At 44.8% G+C, this 25,506-nt stretch overlaps 1 protein-coding gene across 5 annotated transcripts in view; it reads left to right on the top strand.

The window, feature by feature from the left end:
* OTULIN (OTU deubiquitinase with linear linkage specificity) overlaps window positions 1–25,506 on the top strand; it is a 52,427-nt gene that overhangs the window by 12,443 nt on the left and 14,478 nt on the right. For all 5 annotated transcript variants that reach the window (XM_075921457.1, XM_075921456.1, XM_075921454.1 and 2 more), the window contains 4 exons: window positions 137–366; window positions 15,192–15,524; window positions 23,657–23,733; window positions 24,691–24,785. In XM_075921457.1, the coding sequence (XP_075777572.1) occupies window positions 140–366; window positions 15,192–15,524; window positions 23,657–23,733; window positions 24,691–24,785 (732 nt within the window). In that variant the 5' untranslated portion in view covers window positions 137–139. The remainder of the gene's footprint in view (window positions 1–136; window positions 367–15,191; window positions 15,525–23,656; window positions 23,734–24,690; window positions 24,786–25,506) is intronic.

Raw genomic sequence — 25,506 nt, 5'->3', positions numbered from 1 at the left:
TCCCATATGTGTGTTACTGTTAAAATGTTGGTGGTGACAGAATGGCAATAAAGACGACATCTCAAGAAAATAATTGAAATCTTAGAAAATGTTGACTTTAATAATTCTAATGCCATTGAAATATGTTTATTTCTAGAAAATGGGGAACATTTGGACCAATAGGGATGGCTGCTGGAGAAGGACTAACCCAGCATTAGCAAATTATGAACAGAAAACCATGTTAAAAGAGAGGAGTAGGACCAACAGTTGTTCAAACCAAGAAGTTCCACAGCAAGACCATCTACAATCATGTGAAGGGGAAGTGAACAGAGATTTAATCCAAGAAGAGCAATATAATGAAGTTTCTGAAGACTCTGACAAATTAAGGTAATGTTTTGATGGGTTTTTATGTTACACATTTACTTTAATAAATGCATTTTTACATCCCTAGTCCACCTTGTATTCTGGGGGAATGCCATGCTTCCTAGAAACATAGTGTGTGGCAGTTACTGCACATGCTCTGGATTCGTTTACAAACTGCTATAGCAGGAATGGGGAACCTGTGACCCACAGGGTGGATTCAGCCTGCAGCTTGCCTTGATCCGGTACATGGGCTCTGCCTGATGGTGGGAGGAAGTGGCATGGTGCCAGGAATGGCAGTGCATAGAAGCTCTGTCTCATGTGCTGGCTTGCAAGCTCCGCCCTTGTAGCTCCAATAGGCTGGGATTACTGGCAAATGGGAGTGGCAAGAGGCGGTGCCTGCTAGTAGAGAGCAGCAAGAGCCATCTGTGCCCCTCGGTAGCTGTGCTCCCCCAGAGCCCAGGTGGGCCCCACAAAATCCGCCCCCAAAGGAATTAATCTGGCCCTAGGGGGAACCCCTGAACCGTGGCACCCTTATGCCACAGGGTTGAAGTGCAAGGATTGCATGAATGAGGAGAGTGTCTCTTTTTCCCCCCGACTGATAAGGACTTGTGGGCAGTGCATTATAGAAGTCAGGAGGGACTTCAGAGAGAGAAGCTTAGGCAGGGACAGAGCCAGTGGGGGTGGCACATGTGGTTTCCCCTGAGCTCTGGGTCTGCAGAAGGAGAGGGAGGCATGTTGAATCACTCTTGCAGGGAAACCATAGAATGTTAGAACTGAAAAGGACCTCATGGCAGGACGAAGCACTATCTAGATCATCTCTGATCAAGGCCAGCCTTAGGGATGGACAAACTGGGCCCATGCCAGGGCGCTGTAGCCAGAGGGTGAGAGGAAAGTGGACATGGGTGTTGCTGGGCAAAGGGGGTGGAGGGTATTGGACAGGGTAGCAGTGTGGGGAGCATGCTGGAAGCTCAGCGCTGGCCAGGGGTGGATGAGAATTTTGCAGGGCCCAGGGCAGCACAATTTCATGGGGTCCCCCTTTGGAGAAAAAATAGAAAAGAGGCGTCAAATGCGCAAATTGAAGACTATTTTCATATTAAATGTGAATTGGGTAAATTTGATAGAAACTTAATTTAGTTGGATAATTTTTATTTTAATTATATTGTAAGTCATTCTTAAACAAAATTCTGCATTAATATTTAAAATTTTTCATTTGTATTTAAGTCTCCTCCCCCTCCTGCCTCACTGTCTCTCTTTCTCTTCTCCTCCTGCCTCATTCTCTCTTTTTCTTCTCCTTAGTCCTCCCCCTCCTGCCTCTCACTTGTGGAGCCCAAACCCGTGCGATGTCCTGGCTGAGCGGCGCAGAACTCAGCCGAGCGCCATGGCGGAAGGCGAAGGGGGGCAGGGCGGTGATGTACATGGCCAGGGGGTGGAGCCTCTGTCACACCCTTTGCCTCCTGCCCCCGGCCATGTACATCACCGCCCCATCCCCCTTCGCCTCCCGCCATGGCGCTCGGCTGAGTTCTGCACTGCTCAGCCGGGACGCCGCGTGGGAGCAAGCGGTTCAAGCAGCCGTTTGGGCCCTGCGTGTCGGCTCGGCACGGAGCCTATTGCAGCGTGGGGCCTGGGGCAGCCGCCCTGCTTGCCCTGCCCTATATCTGCCGCTGGGGCTGGCGGTGGGGGCACAGGTGGGAGGAAAGAGCAAGGGTTGGAATAAAGGGGCACTGTGCAGATGCTGGGGCAAAAGGGGTACAGTGCAGGGGTTAGTGGAAAAAGAGGGCACAGAAGAAGGGACAGGGGTTTGGGAGCCTATGGGTGCCATGGGAAATGGGTGGTGCAATGCCCATATACATCAGGGGCACCAAAACACAAGTTTGCCCAAGGTGTCATTTCCCCTGAAGCCAACCCTGTCCCCTCGTTCCATGATGCGTACAGCTAGTTTGGATTAGGAAGCCTAATCCGAACTAGCTAGTTCGTGCCACGGGTAGCCGCGCGGCACGCAGTCCGAACTAGCCGGCATTTAAAAATGGCGCCGGCCAGCTTTATGCAAATGAAGCCTGGGAAATTCAAATCCCGGGCTTCATTTGCAACTCCGTATGACTACATTACCCCCCCTAGTTCAAACGAGGGGGGTAGTGTAGACATACCCTAATAGATGTCTGTCTAACCTGCTCTTAAATAGCTCCAGAGATGGAGATTCCATAACCTCCCTAGGCAACTTATTCCAGTGTTTGATCACCTTGACAGTTAGGAATATTTTCCTAATATCCAACCTAAACCTTCCTTGCTGCAGTTTGTCTATTGCTTCTTGTCCTGTCATCAGAGGCCAAGGAGAAAAATGTTTCTCACTCCTCCTTGTGACACTCCTTTAGGTACTTGAAAACTGTTATCATGTCCCCTCTCAGTCTTCTCTTTTCCAAACTAAACAAACCCAGTTCTCTCAGTCTTCCCTCATAGATTATGTCTTCTAGACCTTTAATAATTTTTGTTGCAGAAAACAAGAATGCTCTGAATAAAGAATGATTAGAAAGGACAGAAATGAGAGCTTGTTTGGGTGATACAGAGCCTGATATGTCTGGGAGAAAACATCCAAGCCAGACCTGGGATGCAGCAATGGGGTAATGGGTAGGGAGGCAAAGAAGCAATTGTGCAATGCAACTGTAATAGAGTAAGTTGTTTCAAATGTTTTGAGCTAAATGGATATCTCATCTGTGTCAGAGGCAGCAGAGTTTGGGGGGAGGGCGGAGGGGTGGAGGCTAAGAGATCTACCTGGGATCCAGAGAAAGAAACAGGCTGATGCTGGGTCCTGGGGCTTGTATGGAGTTTCCTGTGTGCTGCTGTCTCCTTCCCACAGGGCATGTGGGGAACTGCAGCTGCAGCCTGGGAATCCTCTGGCTCCCTTTCCTCCCCGCATTGGCAGTGTCATCTTATGTGCGATCAAGAATCTGCTGGATCTAGAAACTCTGTGTGGTGACTGTGATGGGGTATGGTCACAGAAGACTCTTTGGGGTTGCTTCCCCGTGTGTGATAAAGCTGCCTTGCTCTCTGGAGCTTCTCACCACCGAGTTCTTCTGGGCCAGATCTTAGACATGAGATCACTGCCCCCCTACTTCCCCGAAAAGCAGCGCAGACACTAAATTATTTCAGCTCTGAGGAGAATGCAGTTTCAGGCACATCATCCAGGAAACCAACCCTCAGGTGGGATCAGAATCCCAAATAAACGATTCAGGGAAGCCCCCTTAACGATGAAAGGAGGATGTACACACTGATGGCTCTCCCAGGTAACAATTATTTACACTAGGCTTGATAGTAAATAAAAGTAATTGTATTAAGTACAAATAGTAGAATTTAAGAGGTTGCAAGTGAAAATGGACTCTGTGAAGTAGATTACAAATTTAAAATAAGATAAAATGGATAGCTAGTTCTAGTTTGGGGGTCAGAATGGACCCACAAGTTAAACATGAGTCAACAGTGTGATTGCTGGGGGAAAAAAAAGCGAACATGATTCTGGGATGCATTAACAGGAGTGTTGTGAGCAAGACATGAGGAGTCATTCTTCTACTGTACTCTGAGCTGATTAGGCCTTGATTGGAGTATTGTGTCCAGTTCTGGGCACATTTCAAGAAGGATGTGGAGAAATTGGAGAAGGTCCAGAGAAGAACAACAAAAATGATTTAAGGTCTAGAAAACATGAGCTATGAGGGAAGAGTAAAAGAATTGGGCTTGTTTAGTTTAGAAAAAGAGAAGACTGAGAAGGGATTATAACAGTTTTCAAGTATCTAAAAGGGTGTTATGAGGAGGAGGGAGAAAATTCATTCTCCTTGGCCTCTGATGATCATACAAGAACCAGTAGGCTTAAATTGCAGCGAGGAAGTTTAGATTGGACATTAGGAAAAACTTCCTAACTGTCAAGGTGGTTAAACACTGGAATAAATTGCCTAGGGAGATTGTGGAATGTCCATGTTTGGAGATATTTTTAAGAGCAGGTTAGACAAACATGTATCAGGGATGATCTAGAATAGATGGTGCTTGGTCCTGCCATGAGGGCAGGGAACTGGACTAGATGACTTCTCGAGGTCCCTTCCAGTTCTAGTAATCTGTGATTCTATAACACTTCCCCTAAAAGGCTATGTCTGTACTGCGCTGTATTGCGCAAGAAATATGCAAATGAGGCAAAGCATGGAATATCACTGCGCCTCATTTGCATAATTAACATGCAAGAGGCTTTTGCACAAAAAGGAGCTGTCTACCCTGCTTCTTTTTGCACAAAATCCCCCACCACAACTTGAGGCCATTGCTCCTTGTTCTGTCATCTGTGAACAGCCTTTCTATGTCCTCTTTGGAATCTTCCTTCAGGAAGTTGAAGGCTGCTATCAAATCCCCCCTCACTCTTTTCTTCTGCAGGCTAAACAAACCCAATTCCCTCAGCCTGTCCTCATAGGTCATGTGCTCCAGCCCCTTATAATTTTGGTTGCCCTCCGCTGGACCCTCTCCAATGCATCCACATCCTTTCTATAGTGGGGGGCCCAGAACTGGACACAATACAGGCAGTCCCCGAGTTACGCGGATCCGACTTATGTCGGATCCGCAGTTACGAACGGGGCCCTCCCTCTCCCTGGTCTCCAGCAGACCAGGGGGGCGGGGAGCATAGCGGCGGAACATGCGGACAGCCCAGTCAGCTGCCTGCGTGCTCCGCGGCTTTGCTCTGCTTTGCTCCCCGTCCCCCTGGTCTACAGACCAGGGGGACGGGGAGCAAAGCAGAGCAAAGCCGCGGAGCCCGAGGGCAGCAGGACAGCCACGGTGCGTCTGGGCTGTCCCGCTGCCCCCGTGCTCCGCGGCTTTGCTCTGGACGCCTGTGGTACAGCAGCTGGGGCGCTGCCGGTTGGTCCCGTAGCACTGCTCTGGGTGCTACTGGACCAACCCGGCAGCACCCCAGCTGCTCTGCCCCAGGCGTCCTGATTCAGCCACTGCTGGTCAGTTTCAGCAGCAGCTGAATCAGGACGCCTGGGGCAGAGCAGCTTGGGTGCTGCTGGGTTGGTCCAGTAGCGCCGAGGAGCAGCAGCGCTACTGGACCAACCCAGCAGGACCCCAGCTGCTCTGCCCCAGGCGTCCCCAAGTCAGCCGCTGCTGAAACTGACCAGTGGCTGACTACAGGAAGCCCCTGCCCCAGGCTTCCTGGAATCAGCTGCTGATCAGTTTCAGCAGCAGCTGACTTGGGGATGCCTGGGGTTCTTCAGTTGAATCTGTATGTAAGTCAGAACTGGCGTCCAGATTCAGCCGCTGTTGAAACTGATCAGTTTCAGCAGCGGCTGAATCTGTACGCCAGTTCCGACTTACATACAGATTCAACTTAAGAACAAACCTACAGTCCCTATCTTGTACGTAACCCGGGGACTGCCTGTACTCAAGATGTGGCCTCACCAGAGCCAAATAAAGGGGAATAATCACTTCTCTGGATCTGCTGGCAATGCTCCTCCTAATGCAACCTAATATGCCATTAGCCTTCTTGGCTACAAGGGCACACTGTTCATTCATATTCAGCTTCTCATCCACTGTTCTCCCCAGGTCCTTTTCTGCAGAACTGCTACTTAGCCAGTCGGTCTCTAGCCTGTAACAATGCTTGGGATTCTTCCATCCCAAGTCCAGGACTCTACACTTGTCCTTGTTGAACCTCATCAGTTTTCTTTTGGCCCAATCCTCTAATCTGTCCAGGTCACTCTGGACCCTATCCCTGCCCTCCAGTGTATCTGCCTCTCCCCCTAGCTTAGTGTCATCTGTGAACTTGCTGAGGGTGCAATCCATTCCCTTTTCCAGGTCATTAATAAAGATGTTTGAAAAAAAAAAACGGTCCTAGAACAGATCCTTGGAGCACTCCGATAGAAACCAACTGCCAACCTGACATCGAGCCATTGATCACTACCATTGGGCCTGAAGTCTAGGCATCTTTCTATCCATCTTACAGTCCATTTATCCAATCCATACTCCCTTAACTTGCTGGAAAGAATATTGTGGGAGATCATACCAAAAGCTTCGCTTAAAATCAAGGTATATCACATCCGCTGACTTTCCCGTATCCACAGAGCCAGTTCCTTCATAGAAGCTAATCAAACTGGTCAGGCACGACTTGCCCTTCGTGAATCCATGTTGACTATTCCTGATCACTTTCCCCTCTTCCAAGTGTTTCAAAATGGATTCCTTGAGGACCCCTTCCATGATTTTTCCGGTGACTGAGGTAAGGTTGACTGGTCTGTAGTTCCCTGGATCAACCTTCTTCCCTTTTTTAAAGATGGGTACTACATTTGCCTTTTTCCAATCATCCAGGATCTCTCCCAATCTCCAGGGCTGCGTTTAGACTGGCAAGTTTTTCCACAAAAGCAGAAAAACTTTTGCGGAAAAACTTGCCAGCTGTCTACACTGGCTGCTTGAATTTCCGTAAGAACACTGACGATCTCATGTAAGATAGTCACTGTTCTTGCGGAAATACTATGCTGCTCCCGTTCGGGCAAAAGCCCTCTTGCGCAAATGCTTTTGCACAAGAGGGCCAGTGTAGACAACACGGTATTGTTTTGCACAAAAAAGCCCCGATGGTGAAAATGGCGATCAGGGCTTTCTTGCGCAAAACCGCATCTAGATTGGCACGGACGCTTTTCCGCAAAAAGTGCTTTTGCGGAAAAGCGTCCGTGCCAATCTAGATGCTCTTTTCTGCAAATGCTTTTAACGGAAAAACTTTTCTGTTAAAAGCATTTGTGGAAAATCATGCCAGTCTAGACGTAGCCCATGAGTTTTCAAAGATAATGGCCAAAGGCTCCACAATGACATTTGCCAACTCCCTCAGTACCCTCCGATGCATTAAACCCGGGCCCATGGATTTGTGTATGTCTAACTTTTCTAAATAGTTCCTAACTCGTTCTTTCCCCACCAAAGGCTGTCCATCTCCTTCCCATGTTCTGTTGCCTAGTGCATTTGTCTGGGAGCTAACCTTGTCCATGAAGACAGAAGCAAAGAAAGCATTGAGTACTTCAGCTTTTCCCACATCATCTGTCACTAGGTTACCTCTCTCATCCAGCAAGGATCCCACACCCTCTCTGATGGCCCTTTTATTGATAACATGGCTGTAGAAACCTTTCTTATTATCCTTCACATCCCTTGCTAGCTGCAATTCCAATTGCGCTTTCGCCTTCCTGATATTCTCAAGAAATATAGTTATACTCCTCCCTAGTCATCTATCTAAGTTTCCATTTCTTGTAAGCTTCCTTTTTGTGTTTAAGCTCACCAAGGATGTCCCTGGTAAGTCAATCTGGTCTCCTACCATATTTGCTTTTTTGCTGTGCATCGGGATGGTTTCTTCCTGTGCCTTTAATAAGGCTTTAAAATGCTGCCCGCTCTTCTGGACTCCTTTCCCCTTCATGTTAGCATCCCAGGGAATCCACCCCCATCAGTTCTCTGAGAGAGTCAAAGTCTGCTTTTCTGAAGTCCAGGGTGTGTATTTTGCTACTCCTCTTTCTTCCTTACATACACCAAAATAAGATATACAGGGTATCCCCGCTATAAGTTGCCCTGGTATACATCCATTCTGCACTAAAGTTGTTGGCACTTGTAGGAACTGATGCATTATAAATCCTCCCATTCCCCGCCCCCCCCTTAAGTTGTGGAACAATTTGCGGAAATGGAAGTCAGCTGTAGGAAATTAATTCCCCACTTTGTTTCGCTGTAAGTCTAAGGCTGCGTCTAGACTGGCATGATTTTGCGGAAATACTTTTAACGGAAAAGTTTTTCTGTTAAAAGTATTTCTGCAAAAGAGCATCTAGATTGGCACAGATGCTTTTGCGCAAAAAGTGCTTTTGCACAAAAGCATCCGTGCCCAGTATAGACGCGCTTTTGCGCAAGAAAGCTCTGATGGCCATTTTAGCCATCGGGCTTTCTTGCGCAAAAAATTAAGGTGCCTGTCTACACTGGCCCTCTTGCGCAAGTATTCTTGCACAAGAGGGCTTATCCCTGAGCAGGAATGTCAAAGTATTTGCGCAAGAAGCACTGAATTCTTACAATAGAACGTCAGTGCTCTTGTGCAAATTCAAGCGGCCAGTGTAGTCAGCTGTTAAGTTTTTGCGCAAAAGCAGTTGCTTTTGCACAAAATCTTGCCAGTCTTGACGCACCCTAAGTGTTTTGGAACCTATCTTGGACTTAGAGCAAGGACAGCCTGTTGAGGTCCAGCAGATTGATATAATAAGATTGATAGGTTACATGAGGTATTTTGTCCAAAGCATCTTCCAGTTATACATACTTGGATCCATAAGTGCATTTCATAAAGTGGGTACCATATAGGGGGTCGGTCATAGTGGCCACTGAGTGTCTGGGATGCAGTGGGGACAGGTGCTTACTGGTCTGTGAGTTTGAGGATAATAGCTATGGTTTTTTTAGCCCTGTTGTCACTTTGTGTTTTCACACTTGCAGGAAAGTGTGTGTGTGTGTGTGTGTGTGTGTGTGTGTGTGTGTGTGTGTGTGTGTCAGGCAATAATTAATTAGCGGCCCCTCAGAGTAATTTTCAAGTAGTTTTTCCTGTGTTGTACAGTTTGGTTATTAGTGATGGGGACCTACCGTGGGCAGTGTGTACGAGGACACCAATGCAGACCGGAGTTTACTGAGAATAACCCCCTCCCCCTCTTGATACAAAAGTCCCTGTGGCGGTAGTTCCGGGTGTGCCAGAACTTTGAGCGCACCGCCTCGTCAGACAACGCTGGCCTGATCCCCTCGGGGCTGGCCGGCAGTGTTTCTATATCATGTTGCCAACTTTTCTCAGATCAGCGCTAAAAATTTCCCAAATCTGATGAAAAACTCCCAAATTGTTTTTTATATGTTATAAGAGCTATTTTATGTATAGTTAATTCATTGGTTTTATTAATTTTAATATATATATATATATATATAAATTATTAACTCAATATATGACAATAATATTGATGGTTTTATTATGCTCTCTATAATTAAAAATATAATTTTATTAAATTTGCCCTTTTTATTCGGCTCTGGTGAGGCCACATCTGGAGTATTGTGTCCAGTTCTGGGCCCTCCACCACAAAAAGGATGTGGACGCATTGGAAAGGGTCCAGCGGAGGGCAACCAAAATTATTAGGGGGCTGGAGCGTATGACCTATCAGGAGAGGCTGAGGGAGTTGGATCTATTTAGTCTGCAGAAGCAAAGAGTGAGGGGGGATTTGATAGCAGCCTTCAACTTCCTGAAGGGAGGTTCCAAAGAGGATGGAGAGAGGCTGTTCTCAGTAGTGACAGATGGCAGAACAAGGAGCAATGGTCTCAAGTTGTGGTGGGAGAGGTCCAGGTTGGATATTAGGAAAAACTATTTCACTAGGAGATTGGTGAAGCACTGGAATGGGTTATCTAGGGAAGTGGTGGAGTCTCCATCCCTAGAGGTGTTCAAGTCTTGGCTTGACAAAGCCCTGGCCGGGTTGATTTAGTTGGAATTGGTCCTGCCTAGAGCAGGGGGCTGGACTTGATGAACTTCTGAGGTCTCTTCCAGCTCTATGGTTCTAAAGCTGAACTTTTCATCCAAAAATAATATTTTTTCTATATCCAAATATCCTTAATTACTTCATGGATGGTATTTCACAAAATGAAAAATTAAAATTTTTTTAATTATTTTATTCCTGAAAGATAAAATTAGTACAGTATACACTTCTGTATACATTTCAGTTATATGATAAAGGAACTCGTCAAATATAAAACATTTTCGTTTCATATAAAATGAACAGAATATTTAATACATAATACTTAACTATCACAATGAGTTTTACTCATCAGATGAGTCATGACTTGACTCCTCACTAGAAATGTTATCACCATCATTAATATTTTTATCAGTCTGACCGCCAGTTTTTCTGGCATATCCATATTCGTACATATTTTTATTATGTAAACTTAAATGCTTCTTTGTAATTATAAAACTAGAACATTTCTTTTTTTTTGCTTTAAAAGCTGATCTGACAATTATACTAGAATTAAGTGTTTTAGTTTTCATGTTACTCCTTTTCTTAGTTTTAATGTCTAACCATTGAAAACATTCTCTCACATTCTGTATTTGAATGTGGCAATGCTAAAACCTTTTGAGCTAATTTACAAATGTTTGAAAATATAAATTTTCCAGAAAAATGTTTCATTTTAGAAATTTCATGCCACATTTCATCAATAGGCTTATTCTTTACACATTGAATTTGATTTGATTCTAAAGAAAATGGCAAGGCTCTGAGTTCACTCTGATCAGAGTTCACATCTATCTTAAATATTGCACAAAATTTTGAGGTATCTTTTTTCTTTATCTACATCAATATTAAGACAAATTTTAGGATCTATAAATCCAACCTCTGAGAAAACAACTGAGTCAAGTGGCAGCCTGCGTTGCATTTCTTGAAAAGTGATGTAATAATGCTGAATCACATTTCTTACATTCATACCTACAGTAGGATCAATACATTCTGGGCTCGTCTACACTGGCCCCTTTTCCGGAAGGGGCATGTTAATTTCAGCCATCGTAGTAGGGAAATGCGCGGGGGATTTAAATATCCCCCGCGGCATTTAAATAAAAATGTCCGCCGCTTTTTTCTGGCTTTTAGAAAAGCCGGAAAAGAGCGTCTACACTGGCCCCGATCCTCCGGAAAAAGCGCCCTTTTCCGGAGGGTCTTATTCCTACTTCAAATCCCTACTTTGAAGTAGGAATAAGACCCTCCGGAAAAGGGCGCTTTTTCCGGAGGATCGGGGCCAGTGTAGACGCTCTTTTCCGGCTTTTCTAAAAGCCGGAAAAAAGCGGCGGACATTTTTATTTAAATGCTGCGGGGGATATTTAAATCCCCCGCGGATTTCACTACTACAATGGCTGAAATTAACATGCCCCTTCTGGAAAAGGGGCCAGTGTAGACGTAGCCTCTGAGTACAGGCAGTCCCTGGGTTATATGGATCCGACTTACATCGGATCCCTACTTACAAACGGGGTGAGGCAACCCCGCACTAGCTGCGCTCCGCGTCTTCCTGGTCTGCTGCCCCCCCCAGCAGACCAGGGAGAGGTGGAGCGGCTTTTCTCAGCAGACACCTCAGCTTGAGAATAAGGGACTGAGGGAAGTGAGGTGTGGGAGAATAAAACTGAGCTCTGGAGAAATGTTTGGCTAGAGTTTCCCCTATAATATGTACCAGTTCCGACTTACATACAAATTCAACTTAAGAACAAACCTACAGTCCCTATCTTGTACGTAACCCGGGGACTGCCTGTACTCCTCACACTCTGGATCAATATACATTTAATTAGTTTTGATAAAATTAGAGGGATGTGACATTAACTTTCGTTAATTCACCTTTTAGGAAATGTGGATTTAAGTAATTTGTTGCAATTCCTTTGAAAAGTTTCACTGACTCTGGTTTAATGCAATGAATGAGTGGAGATTTGCTTTGAAAGAGAGCACTGAATTTGTTCATGTAATCCAAAACATATTTCAAAAATAGTTGGTAGGCTTTAAGTTCTGGATTACACATTGCATCATATATTTCTTTTGCTTTTGGACTTTTTTGATCGACACACTCAAGTTGTATATAGTTAAACAGGGCATCCCCCAACACTAATATTCTGTTTACACAAGGGTGTACAGCTAACCACCTTGTTTGACTTGATAACTTTAAATGGAGAAAACATTCAACCATCTCAATTATTTCTTTCTTTTTAACACTATGTGCTGGATAGTTAGTGATATTTGTTATAAACTGCTCTATGAAATCAGGCAGAACTGTAGAAGCTGAACTGGATATCAGGGCTGCTGTATGGCAAATACATCTCAGCAAAACAACATCTGGAACATCCTCTCTAAGTTTAGAGAAAAAGGAATTCTTTGCTCCTCTCCTCAAATTTGCACCATCAGAAGCAATACCCAAAATATTATTCAATGGGATTTTTTTTGAGCATTGACTCCTTGAATTTAGTATAAATGGTTTCCGCTGTACAATTCTAAGCATCAAGCTCAATGAATTCACAGGCACCCCTATTGCCCAAGCGAGAGCAGTTTTTGATAAATCTGAGTCGTCCGCGAATTTCTATTCCAAAGGAACGACCCAACGAACAGACATTTTACGTTCATTGAAACTTTCCCAGGATTTAACAGATTTTCAAGAAAATTCCCAGTTTCCCATCTGACACATTTTACTCAGAGTCCCAGCACGTGGGGCCTTCCCCAGGCTCTAGGAACGCTGGGGGCGCGCCTTTGCCGCAGCGTCACGCGCGAGCGGGGAGGGGGGGCGGGGCGGCCTGTGCTCCAGCGCCCCCTGGCTCCCCGCGCACTGCAGGTTCGGTGTGACGTGCCCCATGGCACTGCCGACGTCAGACGCACGCCAACGGCTGGGCTGCGCGTGCGCCAGGCGCGATCTGGGCGCCCGGGGGCGGATGTGCTCCTCGCTCAGCGCCCCGCCCCCAGCGTGCGTGCGACGCTAAGCGAACACTGTCGGCGGAAGCCCGCGCCGCACTCCGCCCCCTTCTGCTCGCGGGCGGGGCCGGGGCGGCGTCTCGCGCGGAAGTGGCCGCGTCGCTGCGCGCCCGGCGTAGCCGCGCCCCGAGAGCCCGGCTGCCGCGCGCGGCGGTGTCGGGGCTGCTGGCCCGGCGCCCGGGGCTCGAGTGGCGCCCGGAGCCAAGTAAGAGCGACGCGCTGCCCGGGGCCTGGCCGGTCTGGCGGGCTCCGCGCTGCGGCTTTGCTGCTTGATGCCCCTGCGCCGGCGCGCGCACAGAGCGGGGAGAGGCGCGCGCACGGGCCGGGGTCTCCAGGCGGCAGCTTAGCGCGTCCCGCGAGCTCCCCGCGCATCCGGGCGCTCGCCTGCTGATTCCGGCCGCTGCTGGTTACGGGCAGGCTGGCACCTCAGCGCGCGCTGCGCTCGCTCCAGCTCAGTCTAGTGATTGAAGCGCAGAGCGGTCAGGCTGCTGAGTTGCTCAGTAAGGCTCAGCTGATAGAAGAAGGGCATCCGACCCGTGGATAAGTGTGTGGAGGGCACCATGACAACAAGAGAAGGATGTTTTAGGGTTGTCAGAGGAGTAACTACACCCCCCTCTCATTTTTAGTGGAGACGCTTTTGCCTGTACATATTTTACCTACTGCTATTGCAAGGTGCAAGTTATTCTGAAGATTACAATAACCGAAATAGTTAAGTGAATGCAGGCTCCCCCCCCCCCCCCCCCCCCCCGTTGAGTTTGAATATACAGGCAGTCACTGACTTACGCGGATCCGACTTATGTCGGATCCGCACTTACAAACAGGGCTTTCTCGCCCCAGAGCTCACGGTGGCGGGTCGCCACCCGTGTCCTCCGGGGCGAGAAAAGCTTCTCCCGGTCTCCCTGGTCTGCTGGGGAGGGGGGATCCAGCGAAGCAGCTGGACCCCCCCCCCCCCAGCAGACCAGGGACACCTGAGCAAAGCTGCCACCTGGGCGGCTTTGCTCATTTGCCTGGGAGCAAAGCCACACGGGTGGTGGGGTCCCTCTGCCTGTGCAGCTTTGCTCAGGTCTCCCTGGTGTGCTGGGGAGGGGGCGCAGCTAGTGCCCCCCCCCCCCCAGCAGACCAGGCTTTTGTTGCGGGACGCTGGGGTAGAGCAGCTGGGGTGCTGCTGGGTTGGTCCTGTGGGAACCTACTGGGCAGCGCCCCAGCTGTTCTGTCCCAGGCTCCAGATTCAGCAGCTGTTGAAACTGATCAGGCTGATTCCAGGAAGCTGGGGGCAGAGCAACTCTGCCTCCAGCTTCCTGTAGTCAGCCCCTGGTCAGTTTCAGTGGCAGCAGCTGAATCTGGAGCCAGTTCTGACTTACATACAAATTCAACTTAAGAACAAACCCATAGTCCCTATCTTGTGCGTAACCCAGGGACTGCCTGTAGTCAATTTCACTGTCTATATTCAATTTGCCCTGTTTGGGGACTTCACATAGCTTTTGAGAGACACTTTTTTTTAAAAAAAATTGGGAGAACAAAAAAGACAGTGGAGGCCATGGAAATTCTGGTTTCTGAAATGTTAAATTTTTAAAGCAGATTAGTTTTTTACAAACTATGGTTAATAGCTGTAGACTTCATGCCCTCAGAGTTCACAACCTGAAGCTATGGAGAGGTAAATACTTAGAATAAAATGGTGTCTGCTTATCAAATTTAGCAGAATATCTAGATTTTCAGAAATGTCCTGCAGGAGTTGGACTAGGATTTATCAATTGAGAAACTGCTAAATGTGAAAAGGCACAAAGATAAAGGAAGCAATGGGAGAGGTGCAATGTGTAATGCAGGGAAAAGTGTACAGGAAATAAGGACAGAAATGTCAGGAAAAAGGTGCAGTCATGTCTATGATAAATACATTTTACAATAGCAGAGGTGATTTCAGGTTTTGTTTTTTATTTGGTATAAATATATTTTACTGTGATCTCATAAAGCTTTTAGAATTCCTTTTCAGGATTAACTTAAAACTGGAATGGATAAAGAAATGGAATAGTGATTCTTAAACTTGAGTACGTCTCTTGGTTAATCCTAATGGGCTTTCAGAGGCTACTTGGTATTTGGAAGGGCAGGTGTCTGAGAGGAACTTCATGTTGAGCGGTAGTCCATAAAAAGACAATTTTTAGAATCCTGTCAGTGAACAAACACTAGCCAAGAATCTTGTACTGGCTAGATGATCTATTACATCTTTGTATCCGCATTTTCTGTTTAACTGTTTTTGCTTTGTATGCTGGAAAATGATCCATTAACTTTACATTTGGGATAACCAAGAGATATTTTGTGTCAGAATATTGTACCATTTGCAAAAATATACTTATTAATTCACATGAATATACTTTATGTATTTCAAAGCCAGGGTATGTTTCCATGGAAGACAAGTAAGTCCACTGGCTCTTTGGCTAGTGGAGAAGAGAGACAGAAGAAAGAGACTGCAGTGATAAATTTGACTAGACATGAAAAGGAAAAATGTATTTCCATTGATGAACCTTCTTCAGCAAGTGCAGCTGGTGGACAGGAGAAACCTGCGTTAGAAACCAAAAAAGAACGTGCCTATAAAAGACATGGAAAAGCTGCTCAGGTACATGATCTGAGCACATTGCAGGCTAATCATGATTTTTATAAAAACTGTGAAGTAAAGATGCCTGTATCAAGCACCTCTTCAGCAACAGAGTCATCTGTAGACAAGTGAGTTTTTATCAAAAGTTTGCTGTAAAATGAGATTTTTATTTGTTTTGAATATTAATGTAAGTCAAATAGGTATACATTCTAAAGGAATTATTATCTGTGTGCTGGTCACTGGTTGTGTTTATGGCTGCATGGCACCTACCTCGAATCTTTCACTTCCTGAGTTACAGTGAATTGGCTGTATCTTGCAGTCCCCTTTGGCTAATCTAGTTGAACTGCTGATCTTTAAAGACGTTTTAGATTGGATTCAGGGTCTTGAGAATTGTAGGAATACATGGCAACTCTGTAAACCAGGGATGGGGAGCCCTTTTTCTATCATGGGCCAGTGACCCACAAAAAAAATTGATCATGGGCTAGGAATGTCAATATGTAGTGGATTACACGATTAACTGATAATCTTGGGCTTATTGGCTAATCCTATGGACTACACGCATTCCCCCCCCCCCCTCCCCTTTGCTGCCTCTGTATCAGAGGCAGCAAGGGAGGAGATGGGAACTGATACTCCCGGGGAGCCGACTCCTACTCCCCTCCACTGCTTTCCACAGAGGCAGTAGTGTGGGAGGAGCAGGCATGAGTTGGCACGTGTGGGGAGCCAGCTTTTAAACCAGCTCTGCAAAGCCATTTGCCTCCCACAGTGGCAGGAGAGCAGGATGAGAGGCAGGAGCTGGCGCATGTGGAGAGCTGTCTTTTAAGCCATCTCCCCAGGAACACTGGCTCGCTCTTACCTGCTTCTCCCCCAACCCGCGTGTAAGTGTGTAATTGCTAAAATTTCCAGTGAATTACACATTTACACAAATATACAATAGTTAACATCCCTATTGTGGCCCATACACAGCCCTGCGTGGTGGGAAGTAGGTACATGGAGGCTTGGAGCTTTCCCCCCACAGCGGAGTGAATCAGTGCTCACCACTCCAGCCCCACAGTGGGTTATGGAGGCAGAGGGTGGGACCAGAAATGAGTGGTTCAAGATATATGAAGGAGCTCTGGGCTTCGGCAGGGAGTGAGTGTGTGGGATGGGGTGGGGGCTCTGGTCATGAGGGCCTTAGGGCAGGGAGTAGGAGTGTGGGAGGGAGTTTAGGATTTGGGCTATGGCTAGACAGCACTTACCTCAGGTGGCTCCTGGTTGGGGCAGCAGAGCTATGGCAGGCTCCTTTCCTGCCCTGGCTCTGTACTGCTCCAGGAAGTGGCCAGCATGGGGCCCAGTGGCTCTGGGTGGTCCACGCTGCCTGCACCTAGAGCAGGGGCTGGCAGCCTTTTCAAACCAAAGAGCCAAACTACACCAAAATTCAGAACAAGTGGTCAACAAAGAGCCATATAAGAATGCCCATTTGCATGACTGAAAATATACATCTTAATATTATTGATGATTGACATAATGATTAACGGTAGCATAAATTAAACCTAGCACTCACAGACTTTATTTAATGGGACTTGTGCTGCTGCATCTTTTGCATATTTCTTAGAAGTTTACATCATAGCTGTGCTCATTCAGGCTGTCTTCTGACAGTCTTTTGGCGGGGGGCTGGTGATATGGGGGTGCGGGAGTCTGGGTTGGAGTGTATGAGGGGGGCGTAAGGCGGGGTTTGGGTGTATTATGGACTCAGGGCACAAGTTTGGGATGTGGGGGGTGCAAAAGTTTTATGGCAGGGGGCTGGAGATGTGTTGGTGCAGGAGTCTGGGTTGTGGTGTATGAGGGGCTCAGGGCAGGGGGTTTGGCTGTATGGTGGACTTAGGGTTGGGTTTTGTGGAGGATTACGGGAGTGTTATGATGCTGTGGCCAGATAGGGGCTGGACCCCAGTTGGAGGCTTGTTGGGAAGGCTTCATTTTTAAATAAAGGCCAACACAAAAGATTTCAACATTGTCTTTATGGCAGGAGTAGGGAACCTGTTTTAGGTCAGGGGCCACTGACTCACAGAAAGATTAGTCAGGGACCATACAACTGAGAGAAGCTCCTAAAACCCCTCCAATCCACTCCAAAAATCCCCAGCCCTCTCTGCTGTGGCCCCCAACTGAAACACCTTATTCCCCTGGTGCTTCAGCCCCATAGTGGGGGGAGGGGCAGGGAAACTGAGGTTTAAGGCCTCAGGCCAGATTTACTCTTCTTGGGTTCTAGGGTTAGTGGATTTCTGCCCCTTCCCCCCAAGGCTCTGGGGTAGGACCAAAAATGAGGAGTTAAGTGTGCAGGACACGGTTGCCAGTGAATGGGATAGGGATGAGGTGCAGGATCTGGGTGGGAGATAGGGTGCAAGAGGGGGTGAGGGCTGGGTGGGAGTTAGGGTGCAGCAGTGGGCTGGGGGCAGGGTGTCTGGTCTGGGGAGGAGGGGCGAGAGGGGGTAGGGTTGTGGGGTCTGGGCATGATGTGGTGGGGGAGCCATTTACTTGTTTTCGTGCTATGTTGCAGGCACTGTGTAACATGGCCTCCTGCTGCTTCCATTCTCTAAGGAAGCCTCCAGGAAGTGCTTCCCTGCAAGGCTGTCCTCCAGCTTGGGAAAGTAAAATGGCAGCAGGTGGAGCCATTTTTGCCTTTGCTTGTTCCCCACTTGCTGGATCTGGTGAGGAGGCTTGGGTCTTTCTCACTCCATACTCCCTCCACTCAGGAAGCCGGCGCTGGCATTCCAATCTTTCAGGGGGCTGCGAGGCTGTAGTGCTGGCGCTGGCTACCTGCTGCAGGGGAAGCTGGGACTCCAAAAGAGCCATATCTGGCTCAAAAAACATAGGTTGCCTACTCCTGATCTAGAGGCACTGCCCCCAACTCCCATCCCCAACTCCCATTGGCTGCAGTTTCTTAACTGATTTACTAAAAAAGATCTCTTTAAAAATTAAATATAATTAACTGTATTGAAAATGCAGTAAAACAGGAGTTACCTCCCCCCCCCCCCCCCCCAAAAAAAAACTTCATACAGTATTTTGAATACTGTGGTCTCAGTCCCTGGCAACGTTTGTTTGTGTAGTAGTCCTGTGGAAGTAAATGGAGACAAATTGTTGCAGGATTGGGCCATTGTTTCCCTCCCATTTGTAGTTTTGTTTTTTTTAAATCATTGTTTTTTTTCTTTCTCTTGGCTATCTGACATTTCATAGTGTGCCCCACTTCTCATCCTTACAATTTCTCCTCTTTGCACTTCAGTTATATCATACATTAAGATTTCTACAAATATCTGGGAGTTTTTATCTTGCGTGTACGTCAGGCAGTTTCCCCCACTTTTAAAGTTCTTGAATACTATTTTTTCTTCATGACTGTTTTTACAATAGAACAAAATCAGCATCATCTAAGTGTTAATAAGAATATAATAAAACGAGAAGTCCTGTGGCACCTTATAAGAATATAGTGTTTGAATTTAAACTAATTTTTAAAATTTACAGCCTGTTAGGGTTCTTGTTCTATTCAGATAAATTTCTTCCTTTTATGCCCATTGTATTCCCAAGTTTTCTAATGATACCTGTTTTGAGAAGAAATTTCTCTTATCCTTTAGACTTGGAATACAAACAGAAATTGCAGCGAATGCAATAATTTTTGCATGCACTCAATTTAAAAGTTTTTTTCCACTTATAATTGTAAAGCAAGTGCTTCTCGCACCAATTTTGCAAGCAGAAAGTGGGATAATACTGAAAGAATTGGATGTTATCTTACCCTGAAGTCAGCTAAGTACTACATTCAAAATCATTGGGGGGAGGGACCTTCTCATTTAGACTGTTTAGACTAAGTCAATCACTGGAAACTTAGAAATGTCAGAACTTAGGGCTGATTTACACTACAAAGCTAGGTTGATGTATTCAGTAAAAACAACAAATAGTTTAGTAGCAACTTAAAGACTCACAAAACATGTAGATGGTATCATGAGCTTTCATGGGCACAGCCCACTTCTTCAGATGACTTCTAATACTCCAGTCATCTGAAGAAGTGGTTGTGCCTATGAAAGCTCATGGATACCATCGACATGTTTTGTTAGTCATTAAAGTGCTCCTAGACTATTCATTGTTTTTTAAGTTTTTCCTGTTATAGACTAACTCGGCTACCCCTCTGAAACTGATGTATTGAGTGGTAGGCCAGATTTGCAATGGGTGTCTCCAGGCTGCCCAGTCCTTCCTGTTGACCTAAAAGGCTTTTAAAATGAACCTCTGTACTTCACCTGAATTAGTGGAATAAAGCTTTCACCACCTCCCTAGGTAACCCGTTCCAGTGCTTCACCATCGAAATAAGGGCATTGTAAACACTGTGTATTGTAGTTTGGAGTTACTAACCTCCAGGTGATGATACAGAGTGCTCCCTTGCAAGCACTTGGAACTCCAGTACAGAGTAAGAAAAGCCGCAGGAACTTTTAAATGTGCCCATTGTCACAAATGCCTCCAGCATCGAGCATTCAGGAGACACTGATAAGGGTAGCAGTACCACTGATTCTATAAACAATCTCATTCCCACAATCCAAAATTCTGCACGCAGTGTATCCTGTGCACTGAATTGAAAAAGGAACATGTAACTAAGGAGTGTCCTAATGGATATGCACTGGAAAGCAGAATTAAGATTACTTAGCAATTGAACGTTTGTAAATGTGAGAATTTCAGCTGTTCAACTTTACATCCTAAATAGTATTCTTTTAATATAGGTCTTTTACATGTAACTTACCAAACTTTTTTTTAAATCAAAAAGGTAAAACCAAATTGTATTATGTTCAGTAGTAACATGACTTCCTCCCAGAAGGGAAATGGTAACTCCAAGTTTTTATGTCAGCCAAACTGAATGAGATTTCCCAGGACACAGAAAAGTCTTCAGAGCTTTCTCCCTGCTGCAAATTTGAGGAGCGTGTGATGGACACTTGCAAGTATCTTTTATAATGGAAGGAGTTAGGAAGCCTGCTCTCTGTAATAGATGAGGCTGATATTGAACCATGTATGTAGGTTTCCAAAGAATTTACAGAAAATGTGTTTGAGCTTTACAATTATCACCTTAAAATCAAAAGGTGGTAAACTTGTTAATGTCTAATTACAGATATTTGATGAAATACTATTTAAAGCCATTGTGCCTCTTGATTATTGATTGATCTCTAGAAATTCATAAGGTTGTCTGAACCCTTCTCAGAAAGTATACCGAGAAAAGGAGCCTGTCTATGATATTTCTGTGTAAATGTGTTGTGTCTCACCATATAACACGGCTACATCTCTATTACATATATAGATATCTACTTTCAGATTCCTAGGTGGCAGCTGGTGGAGACTATACTCTAAATATCATGAGAATGAGAATCTATTTGATGTGATTAACCGCTTCCCCCCTCTCCCAGACAGCTCAGTCTTATCAAGATCTGTCACTGAAGAACAATTCTGTCTGTTTATAATCCATTTATACTATTGTTTGAACCTTCAGAACCTGGTTTCTGAAGGTTCAAACAATAGTATAAATGGCTCTGAGTATAACTAGTTAAAATCAGAATCATAGGGTTCGAAGTGGCCTCAGAAGGTAGAGTCCAACCCCAACCAGGGCTTTGTCAAACTGAGATTAAGAAATCTGCAGGAATGGAGGTTTCACCACCTCCCTAGGCAACCCATTCCAGAGCTTCACCGCCCTCCTAGTGAAATAATTGTTCCTAATATCCAATTTAGATTTCCTTCACTGGAACTTGAGATCATTCCACCTCGTTCTGTCATCTGACACCACTGCAAACAGCTTCTCTCCATCCTAGTATTTAAAAGCAATTAACATTCAGATGCTTACAGTTGGGTGTCTTCCAAGGTTGCTTGGGCCTCCTTGAAGAATTTTGGCTGAGCCCTTCTTTATATGCAACATTGATAATCAGTTCTGTCAGATATGAGATTAAAATTCATAAGCATAGATGTCAACTTGAAAACCAAATTGTATTGGCTATGCAGACTTGCAGTCATTCAGTTTCAAGCTTTACTAAAGTCTAAATTGAAGCTGTTGTAGGTCTTCTGCTCTACAGATGAAATTTGACTAGACACGGCTGTGGCCAAACAGTTGAGGCTAAATTCTTTTTCTGGCTAGTAGGGAGCAGTAGTTTCTTTTTCCTCCGTGAAAACAAAGTTTATACTTGTATCATAAAATTGTGTAACAGGCTGTATATACATTATTGTTTTCATAATAAAAAGATCCCTCCCCACTGTAATCATGAAAACTGCCCTAAAGCTCTGATTAAACTGTAAACACAGTTTTGGTCAGCATGTTCAGACTGGTGTGAAGAGGTGTAATAAGTTAGGCCATTAATGTATTTCAGAAATTGTAGTTTATTTTTGTAAGGGAAGTGGGCATAGAGTTGAATAAAAATGAAATAAAAAGTTACAAATAACAGTGTTAAGACTATAACACAAACTGTAACAGAAAACATATTCAGCTATTGCTTGATCCTGTAAATCCAATTGTTGTACCTATTCCTTCTATCCTTCAGCTGCTTGTCTTGTCGTCAGGGTGTAAGCTTTTCAGGGCAGGAGACTACCTCTGTTTTTGTTAGAACAGCACCAAACATATTGTGGCACTGTACTGGATGCTAATTAATAGTAAATAGGAGCATAGATTAGAACAATGGTCACCAACCAGTCATTCGGGATCTACTGGTACATCTTGGAGCCTCTGACAGGTGATCCTGACTGGTTTGGCCAAGAGGCTATTATCAAGTGCCAGCCCTTCAGCAGTACGGGGTGGGGCAGCTGTACTTTGTCTTGGAGCTGTTCCCTCAGGAGCCTCCTGCTTTCTGTGCAGAGCAGGGGAAGGAGAGGAGAGGTGCTGATGTCAAGGTGCCCCTCCCACTCTGTATCCTACCTCCACAAAGCAGAGAGGGGGCACAACAGGACTTGGGATGGAGTTTGCTGGCTGGTCTAGTGAATGGTCCAGGGCCAGGGCAGGGATGAGCCTTAGCCCCTGTGTACCACCAACCAGGAGCCACCTGAGGTAAGCAGTGGACCAGCTGGAGCCTACATCCTGAAACCCTATCCCAGTCATGAACCCCCTCCTGCACCACAGGCTCCTGCCCCAGCCCCGAGCACCCCTGCATCCAAACACCCTCCCACAGCTTGCACCTGCCTTCCCCAGGCTCAACTCACTCCCACACACTCCAAATTCCTTAATCCAAGACCAGAGCCTGTACCCCAATCCTCTGCCCCAGCCTGGTGAAAGGGAGGGAGGATTGAGTGAGCAGGGGCGGGGCCTCAGAGGAGTGGGAAAGAGGTGGGGCAAGGGTATTTTATATTTGAGATAGATCTCGGATTGCATTTAAATTGCACAACATTATCTTGTGCTTAAAAAGGTTGGAGACCACTGCATTAGAATAATTGCTTGTTGTGACTAATGCATAGCAGCCTTGTACATTTTTCTTGCTCTTTTAAAGCAGTGGAGGGAGTGTTAAGATTTTGAAGTGGAGAATAAAGTATTGATTTCCATTATAGTAAAGAGCATATGAGTAGATAATATGCTTGATGGTAAATATTCATGACTTTTTCTAAGATTGAGATTGTGTTAGTCATATGATTATGTAATTATGTGCTGGATGCCTGGCAGAATCAGGGTTAGAGGAATATGCAATGCATCAGTCATTTAAGACATACTTTTGTCTTTCAAGTTCATGACATCCAAATCAATCATGGATTACTAGCTCCAATTCATTATGACACGTTAGCATGCTTTTTACTCTCCTTCAATCACAGTAGTGCCTATGCGTGAGGTTAAGGTAAGTGTTGTATTTTAAATATTATATATTTTTACAATATTAAAATATACTCTCTCACATGATAAATAACAGTAATTAAAGTCTTTCAAACATAGCTAGTCTTTCAAACAGAGTTGGCCATGATTGTAAAAATAAAGAAATGAAAAATAATTACAGAATAAAACGGGGACTTATTTTACCATTCCATGCAGTCTTCAGTGTGGTTCACATCACCAGCAGAGCACATGTTAAGACAGGAGGCAGTAATCTGTTACTAGCATAGATGTCATAGAACTGAGACTATGATCTTTGCTGAGCATTCACTACATAATTAAGATTTTATTTCCTTTATCTACATTTATTATGAATTTTAATCTTAAAACATTGATTTGAATTACTGCCTATGGTGGGGTAAATGGAGTAAACATTAATGCTGATAAGACCTATGGTGTTACATGAAGTGTGTATCAATGTTATTTCAGTGAGGAGGACATGTACCGTGATGCAGAAGAAATAGAGAGAGAAAAAGTATTACCTGTTTGTGAGACAGGCTCCTCAGGTACATGTATATGGCATTACGCACACACACACACATACACACGTAGTAGAATATCTTATTATAATATTAACGTATCTAGTTTTGTTGCCCTCATTTGCACAGTTTTTGTGCTCAACTTTATCTGTGTAAATATGATGGAGGCTACTGCTTACATTTGAATGCAATGCACATTTTCATCCAGTGAAAACTATTTAATATAAAATAATGTGGGCTATAATCAGATTATTCAAATCTACCTGTTCTGCATCTCTTTCGCGCTCAAAAAATGTCCTTACATCCAATTGAAAGTGTTGATGATGGTTGACATTTGTGTGTTGTGCTGGTATGAGTGTAACAGGGCTTGACAAATTTATCAAATGCTACTAGCTAATAGGCAACATGAAAGTTCCCACCACTGGAAGTTACAGACACTGTTACTCATTGCTAGAGCATCAGTGCCATCATCTATTTGGAATGAAAGTTTGTGGAATGTCCAGGAAGAGTTGTGTTCCTCAGTTCTCCTTGGGGAAACAAACTTCTCCTACCATTCTTGGCTAGTAAGTGTTTGATAAATGTGGGGTACTTGCATCTCTGGCTCTTGTCTTTTAGAGGGTAGGGAGGCAAGCTCTCCCCTCATTCTGTGGCTGCTGAGAGATGTTTATGTGTCTCCTATTTCCTTCTCATACTGTTTTTGTGTGGGGAGGAGGAAAAGAGGGAGATTCTGGGGTATATTCCTTGCTGGATCACATCATAATTTTTGCTTGCTCTCAGCATTCTTGAGCATTTTTTCTTCTTATACTAACATGATGATTTTTTTATCATTAGCTATGGGCTGTACTACATTAACGTCTCTAAATAGCACTGGTTTTATTTTTGACTAAAATGGAGTATATTGATTAATAAAGTACAACCACTACATATTGTAGTTCTATTTTACTCTTTTCCTTAAAGTGTATTTTATGTGATCAATCTTGGCAGAAAATAAACTCAGCGTTGCACCTGAAATGGACATCATAGAATATTGCCGAAAAGAATGGAGAGGAAATACACCAGTGGCAAAACGTATGAAAAAGGTATAACCTTTTTTTTTTTATTTTTTTTTTGGTGGAAGGTTTTTTGTAATTTTTCTCAAAATAGGCCCATAGCCTAGAAAATTTGTATGCCTGATGCTTTTATGTTGGCATTGGCTGATAAGTATGAGTTGTATGCTGTTCACAAAAGTTTAATCATTACATTTAACTATTAAAGGCAGTGACTGTCAGTTTTGAGAGAGACTTTGCTTATTAAGGTTTTATAGCTACAAAGGGTACTTCGGTGTTTTCATTACAGAATGTGTGAGTTAGTGGTATTGAGTCATTGAGATGCTTTTACCCACCAATTTTAACAAATGGCTGCCAATACTCTGATTACAGTTTTGAAAGCAACTGAAGCTGGGTGGATAACCTGAAATAACTTCACAAAAGAAAAGTTTCAGACTTTAGCCTAAGCCTTAAATTCTTTTGAAAAACTGCTGATTTTTTTTTTTCATGTTCTCTTGCTTATATTAATATATTTTTGGTATGCAGCATCGCTTTCAGGTAGACCTAGAATAGCAAAATGTAAATAATGAATGTGTCTGCATTTTTGGAGTTTATGGTTTTGATTGATAAATAGTTTGCAAAATCATTAACAGAATCCTGAGTAGATATTTAAAAGAAAATAATGTATTTTATGAGAGAGACATTTTACTTCAGAATTCAAAGGTAGTCTCATGTCATGAGCTGATGAGAGTACAGACCAGACTTTGCTGTAGCT

This window comes from Pelodiscus sinensis, chromosome 2 (assembly GCF_049634645.1).
Source record: "Pelodiscus sinensis isolate JC-2024 chromosome 2, ASM4963464v1, whole genome shotgun sequence".
Classification (NCBI taxonomy): Eukaryota; Metazoa; Chordata; order Testudines; family Trionychidae; genus Pelodiscus; species Pelodiscus sinensis.
Note: the sequence above shows the minus strand (reverse complement) of the source record. Positions and strands in the feature narration are given on the sequence as shown.